This window comes from Mus pahari, chromosome 20 (assembly GCF_900095145.1).
Source record: "Mus pahari chromosome 20, PAHARI_EIJ_v1.1, whole genome shotgun sequence".
Taxonomy (NCBI): Eukaryota; Metazoa; Chordata; class Mammalia; order Rodentia; family Muridae; genus Mus; species Mus pahari.
In genome coordinates, this window is record NC_034609.1 from 27763446 (window position 1) to 27780852 (window position 17407).

General features: G+C 49.0%; 1 protein-coding gene and 1 pseudogene across 2 annotated transcripts in view; both read left to right on the forward strand.

The window, feature by feature from the left end:
• The window catches only part of Bean1 (brain expressed associated with NEDD4 1), a 47249-nt gene extending 34259 nt beyond the window's left edge, over positions 1–12990 (forward strand). For both annotated transcript variants that reach the window (XM_021220748.2, XM_021220747.2), the window contains 4 exons: positions 5274–5525; positions 8172–8282; positions 9260–9410; positions 11162–12990. In XM_021220748.2, the coding sequence (XP_021076407.1) occupies positions 8189–8282; positions 9260–9410; positions 11162–11501 (585 nt within the window). In that variant the 5' untranslated portion in view covers positions 5274–5525; positions 8172–8188 and the 3' untranslated portion in view covers positions 11502–12990. The remainder of the gene's footprint in view (positions 1–5273; positions 5526–8171; positions 8283–9259; positions 9411–11161) is intronic.
• Positions 12991–14958: 1968 nt separating this feature from the next.
• LOC110337814 lies at positions 14959–17306 on the forward strand (annotated as a pseudogene).
• Positions 17307–17407: the final 101 nt, after the last annotated feature.

Genomic DNA, 17407 nt, shown 5'->3' on the forward strand with positions numbered 1-17407 from the left:
AAAAAAAAAAGAAAAGGATACTAAGGCTGTCAAACAGGGAGGAGAACCATGATTGATTAGTAATGCCTGTCACCAGCATAGACATGAAACAGTGAAAGGCGTGCTACAGATTAGCCCTACTCCAAGGTCACACAGCACAATTTAAAATGATACCTTTGGAATGGGGAAGGGGATAGATGAGTGCAGGGGAGTTTCACTTTTCATCTGTGCATCATGAAACAAAAAACCATAAAACAATAGCTGGCAGTAAAAATGAGATGTTGGCACTTCACCTAAAATCCAAGCTATTAAAGAGAGGAGAAACCGGATTCTAGCCTAATAGAAAACAGAGAGCCAACCAAGCCATCCTGCAGATATTTAATGAGCATCTATTATGTGCCTGGCGTTTGACCAGGTGCTGCAGATTCAGTAAGTTAGGCAAGATAGATGGGATGTCTGTATTCAAGGGGCTAACAAACTAGTAAGGTGGACATGGAGCATGAAGACACAGAATCACAATAAATAAGTAAACACATGAGCCAGTGAAGCATTCAGAGGTCGTAGTGGTGTCATCGAAAGTAAGCACATGCTGTATGTGCTATCGTGTCAGGCAAACAAGTCTGCCTTGTTTGGCCACCTCACTACATGAGTGACAATGGGTAGGAAATATGTGTCAGCATGCACATCTCTAGTCAGAGCAGAAAGTGAGAGAATCCACCAGAACCTCTCACAAAGGGTGTATCTCAGCAGCCTACAGAACTGTGAGGCTCCGCCTCCCAAAGCATTCACAGCTACCAATCATAACACCGGATTTCCGAATTCAGTAATCTCTGTGGATGTGGCTTTTAAGGAAAAGTCCAAAGACTGAGAAAGAGGAAGCTGTAGTACATGTACTTTGGGGGTTATTATGGTATTAGTTTGAATATTAATTTTGCACAGATGTGTTTTCCTGGTATATGCCTGGGAGGGGTGGCTGGATCATCTAAGATTACGTTTGGAAGGGACCAGAGTGCTTTCAGAACTCAGCCAATAGCATCAGGTGCATTCCCATGAGCAGTCCAAAAGCTTCTCATCCCTCCACGATACTCAGTGTTATTGATCCCCCAGTTATAGGATCTGAATCTCTGCACCTTTTCTTTGTTTGGTTTTTGGTGGTGGTGGTTTGGGGAATTTTGTTGTTGTTGTTGTTGTTGTGTTTGTTTGTTTGTTTTCAAGACAGGATCTTTGCCTAAGTCAGTGTTCTATTGCTGTGAAGAGACACCATGGTCAAGGAAACTCTTATAAAGGAAGCATTTAACTGGGGCTGACTCAGAGATTTAGTCCGTTATCATCATGGTGGAAAGCATGGTGGCATGCAGGCAGGCAACGTGCTGGAGGGGAAGCTCAGAGCTCTATTTCCAGATCTGCAGGCAGCAACGGGTGTTTGTGGGGGGAGCAGAGACAGGCAGAGACACACACAGAGACAGACAGACAGACAGACAGACAGAGACAATGGACTGGCTTATGCCTCCACAAGTGCTGGGATTAAGGGCGTGTGCCACTATACCCAGCACATTTTCATGTGTTTATTGGCCAGTTGTATTTTGGAGAAATGTCTATTCTTACCATGGTTTACTGCTAACGGCACGATCTTTATATAACTAGTGTGGTGATAGCTCTTTACATGTTCAAGACTCTCATACCCTCTGAGACAACTGACTCACACACAGTTCCCTCCCATTCTGTGGATTGTCTTTTCCATCCCTTCAGAGTCCCCCTTGGTACAAATGGGTTATAAATGTTATGTTTATGTTTCCCTTCAGTCTCTCATGCTTTTGTTGTCATATCCAAGAACCGTTTGCCAAATCAGAAGTCACGAAGTCAACAATGCATTTCACTAGCACTGTAGCAGGAAGCTTTGCTCTATAAATATTGGACTTTTTTTTTCTTGTAGTGCCTTTGTCTCATCTTGGTATCTAGGTAAATATGGCCTTACATAATAAGTCGATAAGCATTCTCACCAATACTACTATTTTTAAGAATTCTGTGAAAATTGGCATTATTTCATATATATTCATATATATAACAATTAAATATACATAACTATTTTATCTATACAGATGAAGTACAGTATGTCTGTCCACACATTATATAACATCATCACCATACTCTCCAGAACTTTCTTTTCATTTTCCAAACCTGAAACTTTGTACCTATTAAAGTTATCTCTTCTTTAAATGTTTGGTGCAATTCACCAATGAAATAGTCTCATGCTGGACTGTTCCTGGTAGAATTATTTTTATTAGTCATTCAATCACTTCACCAGTGATAAATCTGCTTACAGGTTTTGGTTTATCCTGGATCTATTCGCCCAGTTTTGTGTATCTCTAAAAATTTGTTCATTTCATGCAAGATATCCAGTTTGCTGGCATTTAATTGTTCACAGTTCTCCTTGAAACTGGTATTTCTGTAGGGTCTGTAGTAATGTTTCCTTTCTCTTTCTGATTATAGTATCTTGAACCTTCTCCTTTCGTCCTCCTTTCCTTGGTCATTTTGGCATAAGACTCACCTATTTTGTTCATCTTTAAGAAATAAAACAAAGTATGGCCACTCTGACGCTACCTCTCTTTGTCTTCTGACTCCATTTCACAAATGTCTACTCTAATCTTCCTTCCTTCTTCTTACACAGACTCCACTTTGCCCTTCTATTCCCAGTATTCTAAGGGACAAGCTATTCATTGATGTGAGATCATTTTTAAAATTATACAGGCCCTTGATACTGTGAATGTCCATTAGCCACTGCATTAGCATCATCTCACAGGGGTTCACTCAAACTCATCTTAATGTATGTTTAGATTTCCTCTATGCTTTTCTCACTGACTTGTTATTTGTTTATTGGTATGTGTTGCATAATTTTCACATATTTATTTTATTCACAAATTTCTTGGTGTTTGTCCTCCTGATCTTCCTTGTAACCAAAGAACATACTTTGTACAGTTTTGATTCATTGTAATAAATTGTAGTACATCTTACATCCTGGCATATGGCCCATTTGGGAAAGCACCCCACTGTGCTGGAGAAGAAAGCATGTTCTATCAGGTGGAGGGTTGTAGGCGTAGGTTAGGTCTAATTTGTTTATAATTGTGTTCAAATCTTGCATTTTCTTTTTTTCTTCCTTTTGCTTAGTTGTTCATTTGTCAGTTGGCTAGCTCATGAGTTAGTTTGTGTGACAGTCTCACAATGTAACCCAGGCTGGCCTTGAACTTATGATTCTCCTTTGCTGGGATTATAGGTATGTGCCACTACCCCTGGCTTCTACCTAACTTTATAGAAAATGGAATATTGAAGTTCCAGCTATTGTTGTACTGTGTCTATTTCCTCTGCTCTTCAGCCTCTGTTTAATGTATTTTGAAACTCTGTTTATTACTTAAGTAAATATATATTTATAGATTTTTGTGACTTCCTGAAAGATTAACCCTTTTATTATAAGATGTCCCTTTTATGTCTAATGACTTTCTGTTGTAAATTTCTTTTTTCTTAATGATTACAGCCACTTGAGTCATCTTTTAATTGTTTTCATAGCCCATTATTTCACTCTTAATTCTGGTTCCCAAGAGAGATGCCTACAGACAGTTGCCCAGCCTGACAGACTCTGATCTTGGTCAGGTTGGTTAACAGATCACAGTCAGCATGATAGTGGATACAGCTGTATTCACGCATGCCATTTTACCTTTGTCTGTGTGTCTCGTGCCTTCCAATTCTCCTTTTTGCTATAACTGAATACTTTATAGTGTAATATTTTTAGTCTTATAAAAGATTTCCCAACATATTCAGTGATTTTTCTAGGGCTTGCCACATCTATCTTGCCACCACTACCTCGCATTTATACCTATTAATCCCAGTGAGAATTGTTATTCACATTCTTACCTTCCTCAGTTCTCTCTTCCCCTTCCCTGTTGTTTTAAAGCCCCTGCCAGCTTCTTATCTATCTCCTCCTGACTTGTTTACTGAGGGAACCACAGCACAGAGAGAACCTGCCTCAGTTACCTAAAGGCACTTGAGTTAGCTAATAGCTTTTAGTCTCGGTGTCTTCACACGAAATGGGAAGGTTTGGATGAACTTAACTTCAAAGAGGAAACGAAATCTTAGCACTGAGCCTACACATAGTAGCAGGGCCTCTGAAAACTGGCCTGTAGTTGCCCTCACAGAATCCCAAGAATCAATTTTCATTGACATTCCCCTGTCAGAGCGTCAAGAAGTGTGCACGTGGGCTGGAGAGATGGCTCAATGGTTAAAGCATTTGCACCCAAGCTTGGAGACTGGAGTTCAGATGCTCAGAAGCCATATAGATGCTGGCTGGGTTGGGAGGCCATATACTCCCAGCCTCAGAAGTTAGAAGCGGAGAATCTCCAGTCAGCTGACTATTGAAACTAGCCCTATTGGTGATCTCTGGGTTTGATTGAGAGACCCTGCTTCAGTGCGTGCAGTGGGAGAGAGATAGAGGATGATTCTGGACATCCTCAGGTCTCCACAAGCTCGCACCCCATGCTCGCATGTGCCCACATGCAAACATGCATGCATGCACACACATATGGGTGTGTGTGTGTGTGTGTGAAGGGAGCACAAAAGAGAAGAAGCATGTGTGCCTAGCTAGGGCCATGGAGTGCACATCCCACCAGGGGATCAGGCAGGGATAACAATGACCCACCCACTAATGATGGTGACCACTAAACTGCAAAAGCCCCCAGTATGAGCCAACATGCGGCCAGGCATATTCAAATCCCAGTTAAGCTCCCAAATTCTTTCTTTACCCACCTGTCCTTGCTGGCGACTGAGTGTACTGGGGTTAATCTGACTAATTCGGACCCCTCCCTGAGTCCCTTGCCCCAAATCCTTATTATACCCTTGCCTTCTGCACATCCCCGTCCCCTTTCCAAGACTTTGGTAACCATGTTTCAGCCTGACACCTTGGTAGAAGAGACTCCTGGTCTAGTACTGAGATTCTTGGGTTTGAGCCTCAGTTCTGCCTTGAGCAGGTCCACTGCCCTATCTGAGTTTTCCTGTCTGTGGGTTAGATGGGCTATTGAAGCAGAGAGGCCAGAGGAAATGAAGTATAATAACCTACAACCGACAGAAGCCCCTATGAGCAGTTGAGTGGAATCCTGCTTCTCTCTCCCACAGCAGGAACAAAAAGCCTGACCCTAATTATCCTCCATTTGTTTAGAGATAAATGGCTCCCAGGACAGCAAGGTTGAGAGAATAAGGTTTGTCGCAGGCCTGGGACCCAGCTGAGTGTCCTTTCTCTGTGTTCACAGTAGCACGATACAACCGTACCAGCTATTTCTACCCCACCACGTTCTCCGAGAGCTCTGAGCACAGCCACCTGCTGGTGTCTCCAGTGCTGGTGGCGAGCGCTGTCATAGGTGTGGTCATCACTCTCTCCTGCATCACCATCATTGTGGGAAGCATCAGAAGGGACAGACAGGCCCGGATCCAGCGACACCACCATCGCCACCGCCGCCACCATCACCATCACCGCCACCGCAGGCGCCGACACCGAGAATACGGTGAGCTCTGAGTCATGCTACTTCTGCCACTGTGGCTGACTTAAGGAGGTGTCCAGGGGGGGTAGAATCTCTACAATGGGGTCAGCGAAGTATCTTGGTCTATAGGAAGAGCACACAGGTGTTCACTATCATATCCTACAGCATGAACAGGCCGGTAGTCTACCAAGAAAAGGACCTACAGAGGCTGAAAGCCAGATGGAAAGTGTGTCATATTCTTCAGCGCCTGCCACTGTTGGGTCATGCTGTACTGATACTGGTCCAAATGGATGCATGCATGGATGCATATATGCATGGACGGGTGCATGCATGGATTCATGGATGCATGCATGGATGCATATATGCATGGACGGGTGCATGCATGGATTCATGGATGCATGCATGGATGCATATATGCATGGACGGGTGCATGCATGGATTCATGGATGCATGCATGGATGCGTGCATGGATGGATGATGGATGGATGCATGCATGCATGCATGGAGATATGGATGAATGAGGGATTGATGGATGCATAAATAGATGAACATGGATGGATGCATGGAGATATGGATGGATGGAGAGATAGATGGATTTGTGAGTATGTAGGTAAGTAGGGAGGTGGATGATAGGATGCATGGAAGACGGTTAGGTGGGTGGATGGATAGAGAGGATGGATCGACAAATAGAGAAATGAGTGAGTAGCGAGATGAATAAAAATGGATGAGTAGAAAGACGGAAGGCTGGGTGAATGGTGGGTGAATGGCGGATGGGTGACTGCATTGAAGCATTGAAGTATGTAGATGGGTAGATGGATGAGAAAGGGATGGGTGAGTGGATAAGCAAAGATACGGATGAGAGGAGAAATGAATGAGTGGAAGGATAGATAGGTCACTGAATGAATGGATCAAGAGAGGGATTGGTGAGTGAAATAGGCCAGCAGAAGGGTAGGTGAATAAGGGATTGAATGTGTAGATCAGTAGATAGTTGGGTAGAAGAAATGGATGGATAAATGGGCATGATGGACAGATAGATAAATGGAGAAATAGACGAATGAGGGTAGAAGGATAGAGATAGAGGTGGACTGAGTCGCATGCTTGAGTGAGACAGGTGATCTGGGTGAATAAGTGGGAACTTGAGGCTCAGGTAGGAGTGGATAGGAGTAGCAGCTAAACAGATAGACGGATAGATAGACAGATAGATAGATAGATAGACGGATGAATCAGTGATGGAATGAATGAGCAGTGAAAATATGAGCCCACAAAGAAAAAGATCATTGTGGGGTTTCTTGTCATATATTGGTGGCTATTTGGGGGGAAGGGGGGACCAGTCCCAGGAGTATCCATCTGGTCAGAATGCATGGACATGGACGTTTACAGAACAGGGCCCCCTGACTCCATCTCATTCCTGGCAGGGACCACCAATGAAGCAGAACCGTTCAGTTCTGAGACAATGTTCCATGGCAGGGAACAAGGCCCACAGGAGCATGCACCCGGCAGCCAGAGCCACTACCCAGACTAGAGACCAGCTGCCCCACCAGAAAACAAAAACAAAATCAGACTTCCCCATGAAGTGCAAAACCCTGGGAGGCCTCTCACTGTAGCTGAAGTATTTCTGTGGGACCTGCAGGGCCTTCCCCATTCAAGGCGGGGGGGGGGGGGAAGCCTGGGAACAGGGGGAACCAGCAGGGCTGGGACACACCTGCACACCTGTTAGCAGTTAAGGGACACCTGAAGCTAGCACAGAGGACTGGTGGGAAAGAGCACCTGCTGATTCCCGGAACTGCCTTTGCATAATCTCATTATGCAAAATCCTCCTCCCAAAAGTTTTGAGTGGCTAGCTGGGCTCCCCACTTCAATTTGCTGATCTGAAACTTTAGGTTGGAGCAGTTGAACAATGGACCCGGGGTCACCCCCTTGAGAGAGGTAGATTAGAGATGTGAGCCCTGGGTAGCTGACCTGAGTACACTCAGACTGATCCCTACATCACCCTAAAGGGCCAGCTATAGGCATAGGGCTGGGTGTAGCTGACACTTGGATGCCAAAGTCCCTTTGGACCTAGATGTTGCTCCTCTGGAAGTCTAGAGAGAAGCAAGAGGTCAGATCTTAGACAAGACTGAGAGCAGTGACAATGGAAGAAGGACAACCAGTTAGTGACATGCTCTCTGAACCAGCTAGGACCAGAAAGAAAAGTCAGCAGGTTTGCATGGACAGAGAAGGAAGCTCCCCCAGCCCAGGCCCCAAGTCTCCCAAGGGGCCAAGCTCTCCCTAGCAGACAAGTCAAGGGGACATACAGCCCAGACCAGGATGACATGACCCTATGTTCCCATGAGGAGCCCAGGTACTACCTTAACTGTCCCCCCATCCTGGCAGACCCAGTACATTCTCCCTGACTTCCTGCTCCTCCAACTCAGCACCTACTACCCCCCTCCCACCTCCCTTCCCCCTCCCCCCATGCACCTCATGCTCTTCCAGCACCCAGCCTTTCGCACACCGCACACCTGTTAGTTCCCTCTGCTCAGCCATTGTTCAGAAGCTGCCCCAGGCTCAAAGGCCCTTTCGTTCCTTTGGGAGTTATTTCCCAGCCCTCCTTATCCAGACCAGAAAAAGTAAACCCCGGGATTCCCCCTTCTTCCTTGCCTTCCCTCATACCCATGCCTCCCGCCTCAGTCGCAGGGGTGACATCCATGAGAGCAGGACCCGTGTGTGGTCCACCCCACCTGCAGCCCAGAGGAGGTTTCTCAGAGGCTATGGAAGGACTGACCCTCAGGAGTCTTTGTGGTAAGTCTCACAGAGAACTAGGATGAGTCCCAAGCCCAGGCGTAGGGAGGCGAGGAAAACCCGCAAACTCCAGCTTCCACTCCGACAAGTGGATCCCACCCTGTGTGAGCCCAGAGATCTTTCTGGGCAGTGCTGTCAGCGCAGGACCCCAGCTCCAGTGCCCAGTGGGTGGTTCTAGCCAGTTTCTGTTGTTTTGTCTCAACTCCCCTGGCTCTCCTCGCTCACCTCCTTCCAAGCTCCCATTTTTCAGCTGACATCTGAAGGGGCATACACCTCATCTCCTTTTTCACAACCTGTTACTGGTTTATTTTTTTCTATTAGAAATGTAATATGTATTCATTGTAGAAAAACCTTTAAGACACAGGCAATATGGGGGATAAATTAAGGGTCATGACCTGCCAGACAGGCAGAGCCACCAACAATGAATAGATATGTCTATAATATTCTCCTCGGAGAGTTTTCTTGATTCCCGTGAATAACCCCAGAATAGAACCTGCGGATATGCTTCCTCCTCCAGATTCTTCCACTGCTGTTGGTCAAAAGAAAGAAGTTTGTATGGGGACCGGGAATTAGTTTCTGTAGTCACATGTGTGCTGTCTCTTCTCCTGCAGTCCTGTGCTAACTTATCCTGGGGACATCTCCGTCATATCCATCCTCAAGGGGACTTGCTCAGTTGGAGGGGAGAGGGTGTGGCCAAGCTAACTTATCAAAGCTTAGCAGGTACCACCTAGTGCTATCAACGCCCTGGGCTAACTTGTCATCCTTAGGATAGAACCTCCTCAGGATAGGACCAGCCTTGTCTCCTCTCTGTGACCCCACTCCCAAAACTGCAGTGTTCACAGTCTGGTGGTGTTGTTTGGGACAGAACCAGCAGCTAGGTCTGGTAAGGGGATGGTCACGTGGGGACCTCGGAACCTCGGATAGATGGCTACTGTGCGGGAAGTCCCTAGCACTGCCTGCACTTCTGTTCTCTGCAGCATCCGGAGGACACACACACAGCCGTTCCAGCCCCAGGATGCCCCATGCCTGCAGCCCTGCTGAGGACTGGCCCCCGCCCTTGGATGTCAGCTCCGAGGGGGATGTGGATGTCACCGTGCTCTGGGAGCTGTACCCAGATTCTCCACCAGGGTAAGGAGGCCCCACGGTGGGGAGAGCAGGGGATCTCCGCCCCCCCCGCCCCCCACAGGGCCAGAACCTCAGCTCCCTGTGTGTAAATACGAAAGGGTTCCAGTTGGCTTGGCCATAGCCTCCTTCTCTAACCAAGCAAGTCCCCTTGAGGACAGACATGACTTGGGAGATGCTTCCAGAGTGGACTACAGACACCAGCTGGCTTCTTCAGGCTGATGGGTGATGGGTAGAGAAGCCTTGTAGTTTTAGCACGGTCTTGTGACACTTCTCATGAGTCCCAATACATTCCTCTAGGGATCTCCCTGGGGACCAAGAGTAGTGGGATGTTTGGGATCACGACTATGGAATCAGCATTCATTTAGGGAGGCCAGTCTGTTGAGCTTCTGTTTGTAACACCAGGAACCCACGCCCACCCCAAGATCAGTCTTTCCCACATATTGTGGGCATAGCCAGAGTCCCCAGACTTGGCTAGCCCCTACCATCTGTTGGGTCTCCATTGTGTGCTGTGTGGTCAGCCTGCCTTTCCAGTCCTCTCCCCAGCCTCTGCCTATCCTCATCTTAAGACCTGTCCTTGCCTTCTCTCAGTCTTGCTTTAGCCTTCCCAGTCAGTCCCACCCCCGACCTGCTGCACACTCTTGCCATAGGCCCATCTAGGTCCTGATCTCACTTAGCCTAGGCAGGGTGGGCTCTCAGCAGCCCATTCCCGTCTGACACGAACCTAGATAGCTCTTAACTCCCAGAGAACCCCACCTCCTCTCAGACTCTCTCCCCCTGGATCTTTACATCCACTGAAGTAGCCCCCGGTAGCCCTGTCCTCTAGATGAACCACAGGGACAGAGGGGGACCCTTGAGTGTCCAATGCCTTTCTCATTCAGGCTAAAACAGCTGGGCTCCCTGGGGAGCAGGGAGATTGGCATGTTCTCAGGGCACACCTTCAGGAGCTATAGGGTTCTGGTCCACTCTGAATCATGTCCCCCACCACCACCCCCAACTACCCACAGTGCCTTTCTTAGCATCAAGAAAAATCCAGTAAATTGAATGACCCATCCTACTTTCCACAAGGAAATAGACTGTAGGGCCTAGGAAGGAGGTGTTAAATCCACTGCTCCAGATGACTCAGGGCAGTGGCCAGGGTAAGGGAGGAATAGAGAAGGAGGCTTGCTAGAGATCCCCAGATTCCAAAAGCCATTCACTGGGACAGGAATCATCATGGCCAGCCTTCACTGAGGCACTGAACCCTTCTTGGGCCCAGTGACAGTACCTTCTTGAGTTCTCCCAGGCCCTGCTCCTGGCAAATATGTCATTTCTCTCCCACCAGAGGCTCTAAAAGGAGACAAGGTGCTCTTAGCCCTACAGCTATGGTTTCAGGGGTAGAGACTCATTCCTAAATCTAGAAAACAGCAGTGGAGACGTCTCAGGGGGTCCTACCAAGCCCGTTCACAGTGCCCTGGCTGGGACTCCTCCCTAGACAGGGCTGTTCTTTCTCCAGGGAATCTAAAACCCCCAAAGAGAGGGGCAGGGATGTAAGGACTTGCTTCGGTTCACATGGGATGTGAGGGTCAAGTCTGACCCAGCTAAGGGTGTCAGACTGTCCTCCCTGAGGACTAGAGGGTCTGGTGGGAGCCAGCACTTATGAAGCTGGCTGTATTCTACAATGAGGGCAGCTCCTCACCATACAGAATACAGGCTCTTCCACCTGCCCTAAGGCCTCGGAATCTGTAACCCCTGAGTGAAGAACTCTTCTCTCACAGCTATGAGGAGTGCGTGGGACCAGGGGCCACTCAGCTGTATGTCCCCACGGATGCACCACCACCCTACTCCATGACTGACTCCTACCCCAGGCTGAATGGCGCCCTTGACTCAGACAGTGGCCAGAGCCGCAGCCGCCGTCAGCAAGAGCAGAGGACCCAGGGCCAGAGCGGCCTCCGCACTGTCTCCATGGACACGCTGCCACCTTACGAAGCCGTGTGTGGGACAGGCTCTCCATCTGACCTGCTGCCATTGCCGGGACCAGAACCACGGCCAAGTAACTCCCAGGGCTCACCCATCCCAACCCAGGCTCCGATCCCCAGCCCTGAAAGGATTGTGTGAGTGGCCAAGCCTGGAAGTCCCGCTGGTCCTTCCAGGTTACCCTGTCTCCTCCAGGCATACAGGTGCACACACAACCCACGCACATGCATATATATATATGACTATCAATATATACTGACATACCCCAAGTGCTTACACTGACACATCCCACGCATATGTAGACACCTGCATATGCACGGGTCCCACGACCACACAAACTCACCTGGGAAGGTTTTCTTTGGATGAAGTGTTCCCTACCTGGTATCTCTTCCTCCCCCAGGCTGGTGCCTGGTGGCCGTGCCTCTCTGAACAGTGCTGGGCAGAGGTGAGAATCCTCTCCCCAGCCTCCTCCAGGCCGTGGCCACAATCCGATTCTCCTGCAGAGACTGCTTGGTTCGCCTCCTGCCATAACTCCTACCCCAGGGCTTATCCTACTGGGAGCTGAGACGGGTCCCAGTGAGGTCCCACTGTGCACTGTGCCTATCTCTCAACTCCAGGACTGAAGAGCCACAATGTCACTGTCCTCCCACTTCCAAGGTGGGAGAAAAACAGGTCTGGTGGCTTAGGCATGACCTGGAGGTCCTCACAGACCATTTAGCCTGTCTCGATGTCCTCAGTTTGGTGGTGCTAGTGGGGTTAGCTCAGACACCCACCCTAAGTTTCAGGGGGAGACAGGCCCTTGGGCCTGTGTTATGGAGGAACAACACGGTTCTTCTGATGTCCATGCCAGGATTGAGAGCTCAAGACAAACAAGGTGTGGGTGGACCCCCCCCCCACACACACACACAATGCTGCTTAGACACCATTAAGAGGAGGCACAGAAGAGCCCACTGCTCAGTTAAGTGCCCAGCCAGCCCTGGTGGCCTGGGTCTAAGGAGTCTCAGACCACCCAAGAGCCAATGCTGTCATCCAGGGTGGCGACTCCCAGCTGGGGATTGGGTTGATGAAGTCTGGCCTTGCCTCTCCGGGATATACAGAGACAACACACACACACACACACACACACACACACACACACACACACACACACACAAATGTACCCCACAAAAAACAAACAAACAAAAAACCTCCATGTCACTATGAGACCAGTGTCTGCTGCCTACATCCCATCACAGAAGCAGGTGTGTGGAGGCAGCCGTTGGAGATAGGCTCAGAGCTGGAGCCTGTGAGCTCCAGCGATGTGATCTCCATATAAGGTGACGAGGCCATCTTTGAAGACCCAGCTTGCCAAAAGCTAAGCACCTTTGAGGAGGGTCCCCGTCAGCACTGCCGCTGGCAGGGAGTGAGACCTCCTGTCTCCCGGACTCCGACCTTCTGACGTCATCCCAGAACAGCAGACCCATCCCCACTGAACCCCTTCCCACATTCAACTCCTCCAATGAAGGGCTAAGAAAATTCAGCAATCCCTTTCCTAAGCAGAGGGGTAGCAGGAATGGCTATCTTGATTTTTATTTTCTATAGAAATAGCATTTATTCTGATGCAGAGCCGAAAGGGCCCAACCCACAGGTTCTGTAGCATCCGGGCGGGCGCGTGGGCGGGCGGGCAGCAGGCAGGCAGCGGACAGCCCCATAGAGTCCCAGGCCTGGGGGAGGGAACCTTGTGCCCACCTTTGTGGTGTTCTGCTTTCTAGGCAAAGATGTCTGTCTGTTGTACTGCACAGCCTTTAAAACGCACCCCGGGGGTGAGACTCTTTTTAAGAAAGGCAGCCTGTTTCTAGAGCTCTGGAAAGTGGTGGGAGGCAGAAAAACATCCCTGCCTACTCAACACGTTGGAGGGATCTGCAGAACAGCTTTTCTCCTTCCTAGGTTAGGCTCAATAAGCAGCAATGTATCTTTTCTGTACTCAAAATAAATGCTCATTATCAACAGAGATGTAGAAGGAAGTGATACTTTCGAGGAGTGCATAGCCGCCCCGCGGGTTCCTGGTGGCTGTAAATTCAAGAACCCTCTCAAGGAACCCTCTCAAGAAGCAGTCTTAAATATGCCTCTGAACGCCGATACGCCCAGCTGGCTGTTTCTCAAATTTGCGCCAGGTGGCGCTCTTGTAGGGAGGGGCGTCTGCACAGCTGCACAGTCTCATGGAATTTCCTCTTTTGTTTCCCTGCTAGTATTTGGGTTTTAGAAACAAATGTTGCAATGTAGCGGAGCTGGCGATCCTCCTGTCTCCCGTTCCCTATTAATTTAGACTGGCTGGCCACCCAAGTCTCCCAGACCTCCTGTGCCCCGCTCCTGCTCCCAGTCGGTGCTGCTGCACCTGGACTTTATGTGGTACTGGGGAATCTGAACTCAGATCCTCCTGCTTGGCAGGCAGGCACTTCACCTACTGAGCCATCTCCCAGCCCCCTTCTTATGAAGCCTGCTGCTGCCACTCCTCTGAGACCTGTCTGATGTGAGGATATGATGAGTCACCAATTTCAGAACTTGACTCCACACATGGTACCATTTTCGGCCTTCAGTACTCCAAAGGCTTATCCTTCTGAGGAAAACAGAACTATGCTCCATGCTTCCCTCTGCAGAAACACTCATCTTTCCCATGGCCCTTCAGACAGAGGCTTTGCCTGGAGACCTCTCTTTTACGCACAGAGACTGTCTTTCTTTCTCGGACACGTTTTCCTTCTCCTTCCGCTAGCATAGAGAACCCCAAAATCCTAAAATTGGGGTGTGATCCTGAACAAGGTGAGGCAGATGGGGTTGTCGGGAGTATTATGAGACAGGGACCCACAGGTTCCTTCTGAAAAATCCCTAGGCCTGCTGTCCTGCACTGGCCAAATTCAAGCACACACTGCCCCCTGCTGGCTCTCTGCTGACACTGTCCATTTGTCACAGACTCGACCCTAGGAGGAGGAGGGAATCCCTTTTATTTTAAAGCCCACTGCTGCTGTGGGACACTCACAGCTATATGAGCCTGATGTTTGGACACTCAGAACTGTATACTGAACTTGACGTTTGGTTTGTCTTACACTGCTGATTTTCTAGAGGAGGCTCTGTCCCTGGGTCTCATTTTCTGATAATTCTTGTTGGCTGCATTCTCCTCTCTATGCAAAACCCTTGCCCCTCTATTCTGTTTGCTAAGATGCTGCACTGTGGGGCTCCGCCTCCTTTATGGTGTTGGTGTCCAGACACATACTGACTCCCACCCAGACCACCTACACTGACCCTCGTTCTAACGATTTAAACTCCTGGGACTCTCAGCCTCTTGGTTCTGCCTGTCTCTTTTATCCACGTACTCCTTTTCTGTAGGCATCCTGCTCAGGGCTCTGCCCATTCCTACAAAGAGCCTGAGCCCTCTCTTTGCCAGGAACAAGGCCTAAGGAGAACAGCTGGGTGTCTGGAGTCTCTGGGAGATGGCATGTGATGGTCCATCATTCTGGTGGTAAGCCAGGAAGAAGCAGGACCAACTCCTGGTACATGGCCATACTATCAAAAGCGCCGGTCAGAGAAATAGCTGCAGGGAAGTAGAAGGTGGAGGTTACGGGAGATGAAAGCTTGGAAGGATGCAGGCCACCAAACTCTCCCAGTGGCAACCCAAGAGACAGAGTACACTATGCCTCGAAGGCCTCAAAGTCAGGCATGCGGAGGTGACAGATCTGTGTCACTCATACCTGGCTCTCAGCGGCACTGTTTGGAGGCAGCCCTTTATGGAGTGTTGATTCCTGTCACGCAGGCTCTTCAGATCAGAAGAGGCCGTCACACAGGGAAGCCACAGCTGTTGGCAGAGAAAGCCATACTGTAGCTGAATCATTATGGATGGGCACAGAAAGTCCCAGGTTTCGGGTAGCAATCAGAGGCCTCTGCCACTGCTAAGCACAGGCCTCACTGAAGCGAAGACGGAAACAAGTCACTAGTCAGGCTACAGCAGTCCACGGCTACCATGTGCACCCTCCACCATCACTGGGTTAAGCCTGTGTTCATATACAAACCATGTGCATGCACACGGCACCATTACATAACTCCCTCCTCCTTCCTACACGTTTACTCAGACAACCTTGTTGCCCACACAAGTACCCTCTCCACGCAGGGCTCTCATTTGTACAGATGCAGCTTGCACCTGCTCCCAGTTGCCGTCTGCATCCTCTGACACTAGCATGGTTGTCCAAGGACTGGATATGAAGGCCACCGCTTTATCGTCAGAGGGAGATCTATGGTCCTGGGTTCTGTTCTGCTTAGCTACTCGATACTTCCCAAGCCCATGCTAACTCTCTGGAGCCCAAGAGTCCTTATCTAGCCAAAGCCTCATGGGTCTGAGCTTGGAAGCTAGGTAGACCTTTGACCTCTGGGATGGAGCACAACTGTGTCTGCTCAGCACATCTCCAAGAAATTCCAAGGTGGCAGTTCTGTTATAGTCTCAGCCACAAAACTGTCGCCCTCATCAGCATGAGTCATGGGGGCCTGGGGTTGGGGCTGCAGGGTTGTTTTCTATTAAAATGAAGAGTTTGACTCTCTGACAGACTCTGAGCCCCAACCATCATTCCCCTCTTTACTCAGTTGCAAGAGGCAAGAAAGCTTACTGGGTCATGTGACTAAATTGTCCAAGTGATAAGTCAGACTTCATGCATGGCTAGATCCAGGGAGTCCAAGGGCATGGATTGATATACTGTCCCTCTGGACTCTGACCACCACATTGTCTCCATCCTCCCATTGGTAAAGTGATGGCAAATGTCCCATGTCTGACTTGGTTGGTTCCTGACCCAGAATGAAGAGATGTTTTCTCTGCCAGAAAGCAAATATCAGATCTCACAGGTCTCTGACTGGACTGGACAGGACCCTCCTGGAGCCTCTAAGTGGCTGTGGTTGGTGGCAGAGCAAGGGGGTCTCTAATTACCTCTGTCCTGAGGATATGTGCCACTCTGAAGGGGTGCCTTGTACTGTCTTGCTCAACCTGCTTTCTTATAGAACCCAGAACAACCAGGCCGAGGATGGCACCACCCACAATGGGCTGGGCCTTCCTCCATTGATCAATAATTGAGAACCTGCCTTACAGTTGGATCTCATGGAGGTGCTTCCTCACCTGAGGCTCCTTTCTCTCTGATGACTCTAGCTTGTGTCAAATTGACACACAAAACCAGCCTTTATAGCCAAGGACCTAGAGTCCCGCATCTCCCCATCTTGAAGCCCTACCCCCGGATCTCAACTACCAAGTTTCACAGTATTGGACAGGTATGACTTTGAATATCAGCTAGACTTGGGATGATAGACCACAGGACTTCCCTCCCATGCAAAGATGCTTGCATCTTAATCCCAGAACCTGTGAACCTGCTGCCTTTCTTACTGGTGGTTAGAGCTGTCAGGGTTGCGACAAGTATTTCTAGGCTCTTGGCCTTTTATCCAAATAATTGAAATTAAGGGCTCAGCTTTCTGAGACGTGGTGGTGCGGGCTGTGGAGCTCTGTACAGTCTGCTCCGACCCAACTCACCACTGTTCCCGCCTGCTGAAGAACAAGCCGGTCAGGAAGCCATGCCTCGGCCATGATACTTAAAGATTAAAGGAAAGAGGCCCGTGGAGCCTGAGATGGCAATCCACCGAACTGGAGTCACACTTACCACACTCCCTGTGAAGTTGCTGGAGGAGGTTTGTGTGGACTTGATCAAAGGCTCACAGGAAGAGAATCTGAATGTGAAAAGGCTGGTGCACATGCGTACCAAGACATTGAGAATCATCAATACCAGAAAAACAGCTTGTGGTGAAGGTTCCGAACGTGGTCATTTTCAAATGAGGATCCACAAGCTACTCAGTGATTCACACCGTCCTTCTGACACTGTTGAACAGACTGCTTCCATTAATATGGAGCCAGGAGTGGAGGCTGAAGTCACCACTGTAGATGCCTAAGTCAACTGTTTCAATGACTTAATGTTTAAAAGAAAGAAAAAAGAAGAGCTCACACCAATTTGTGTAAATGTAACTTACTCACCGGATATAATTGTCACCTC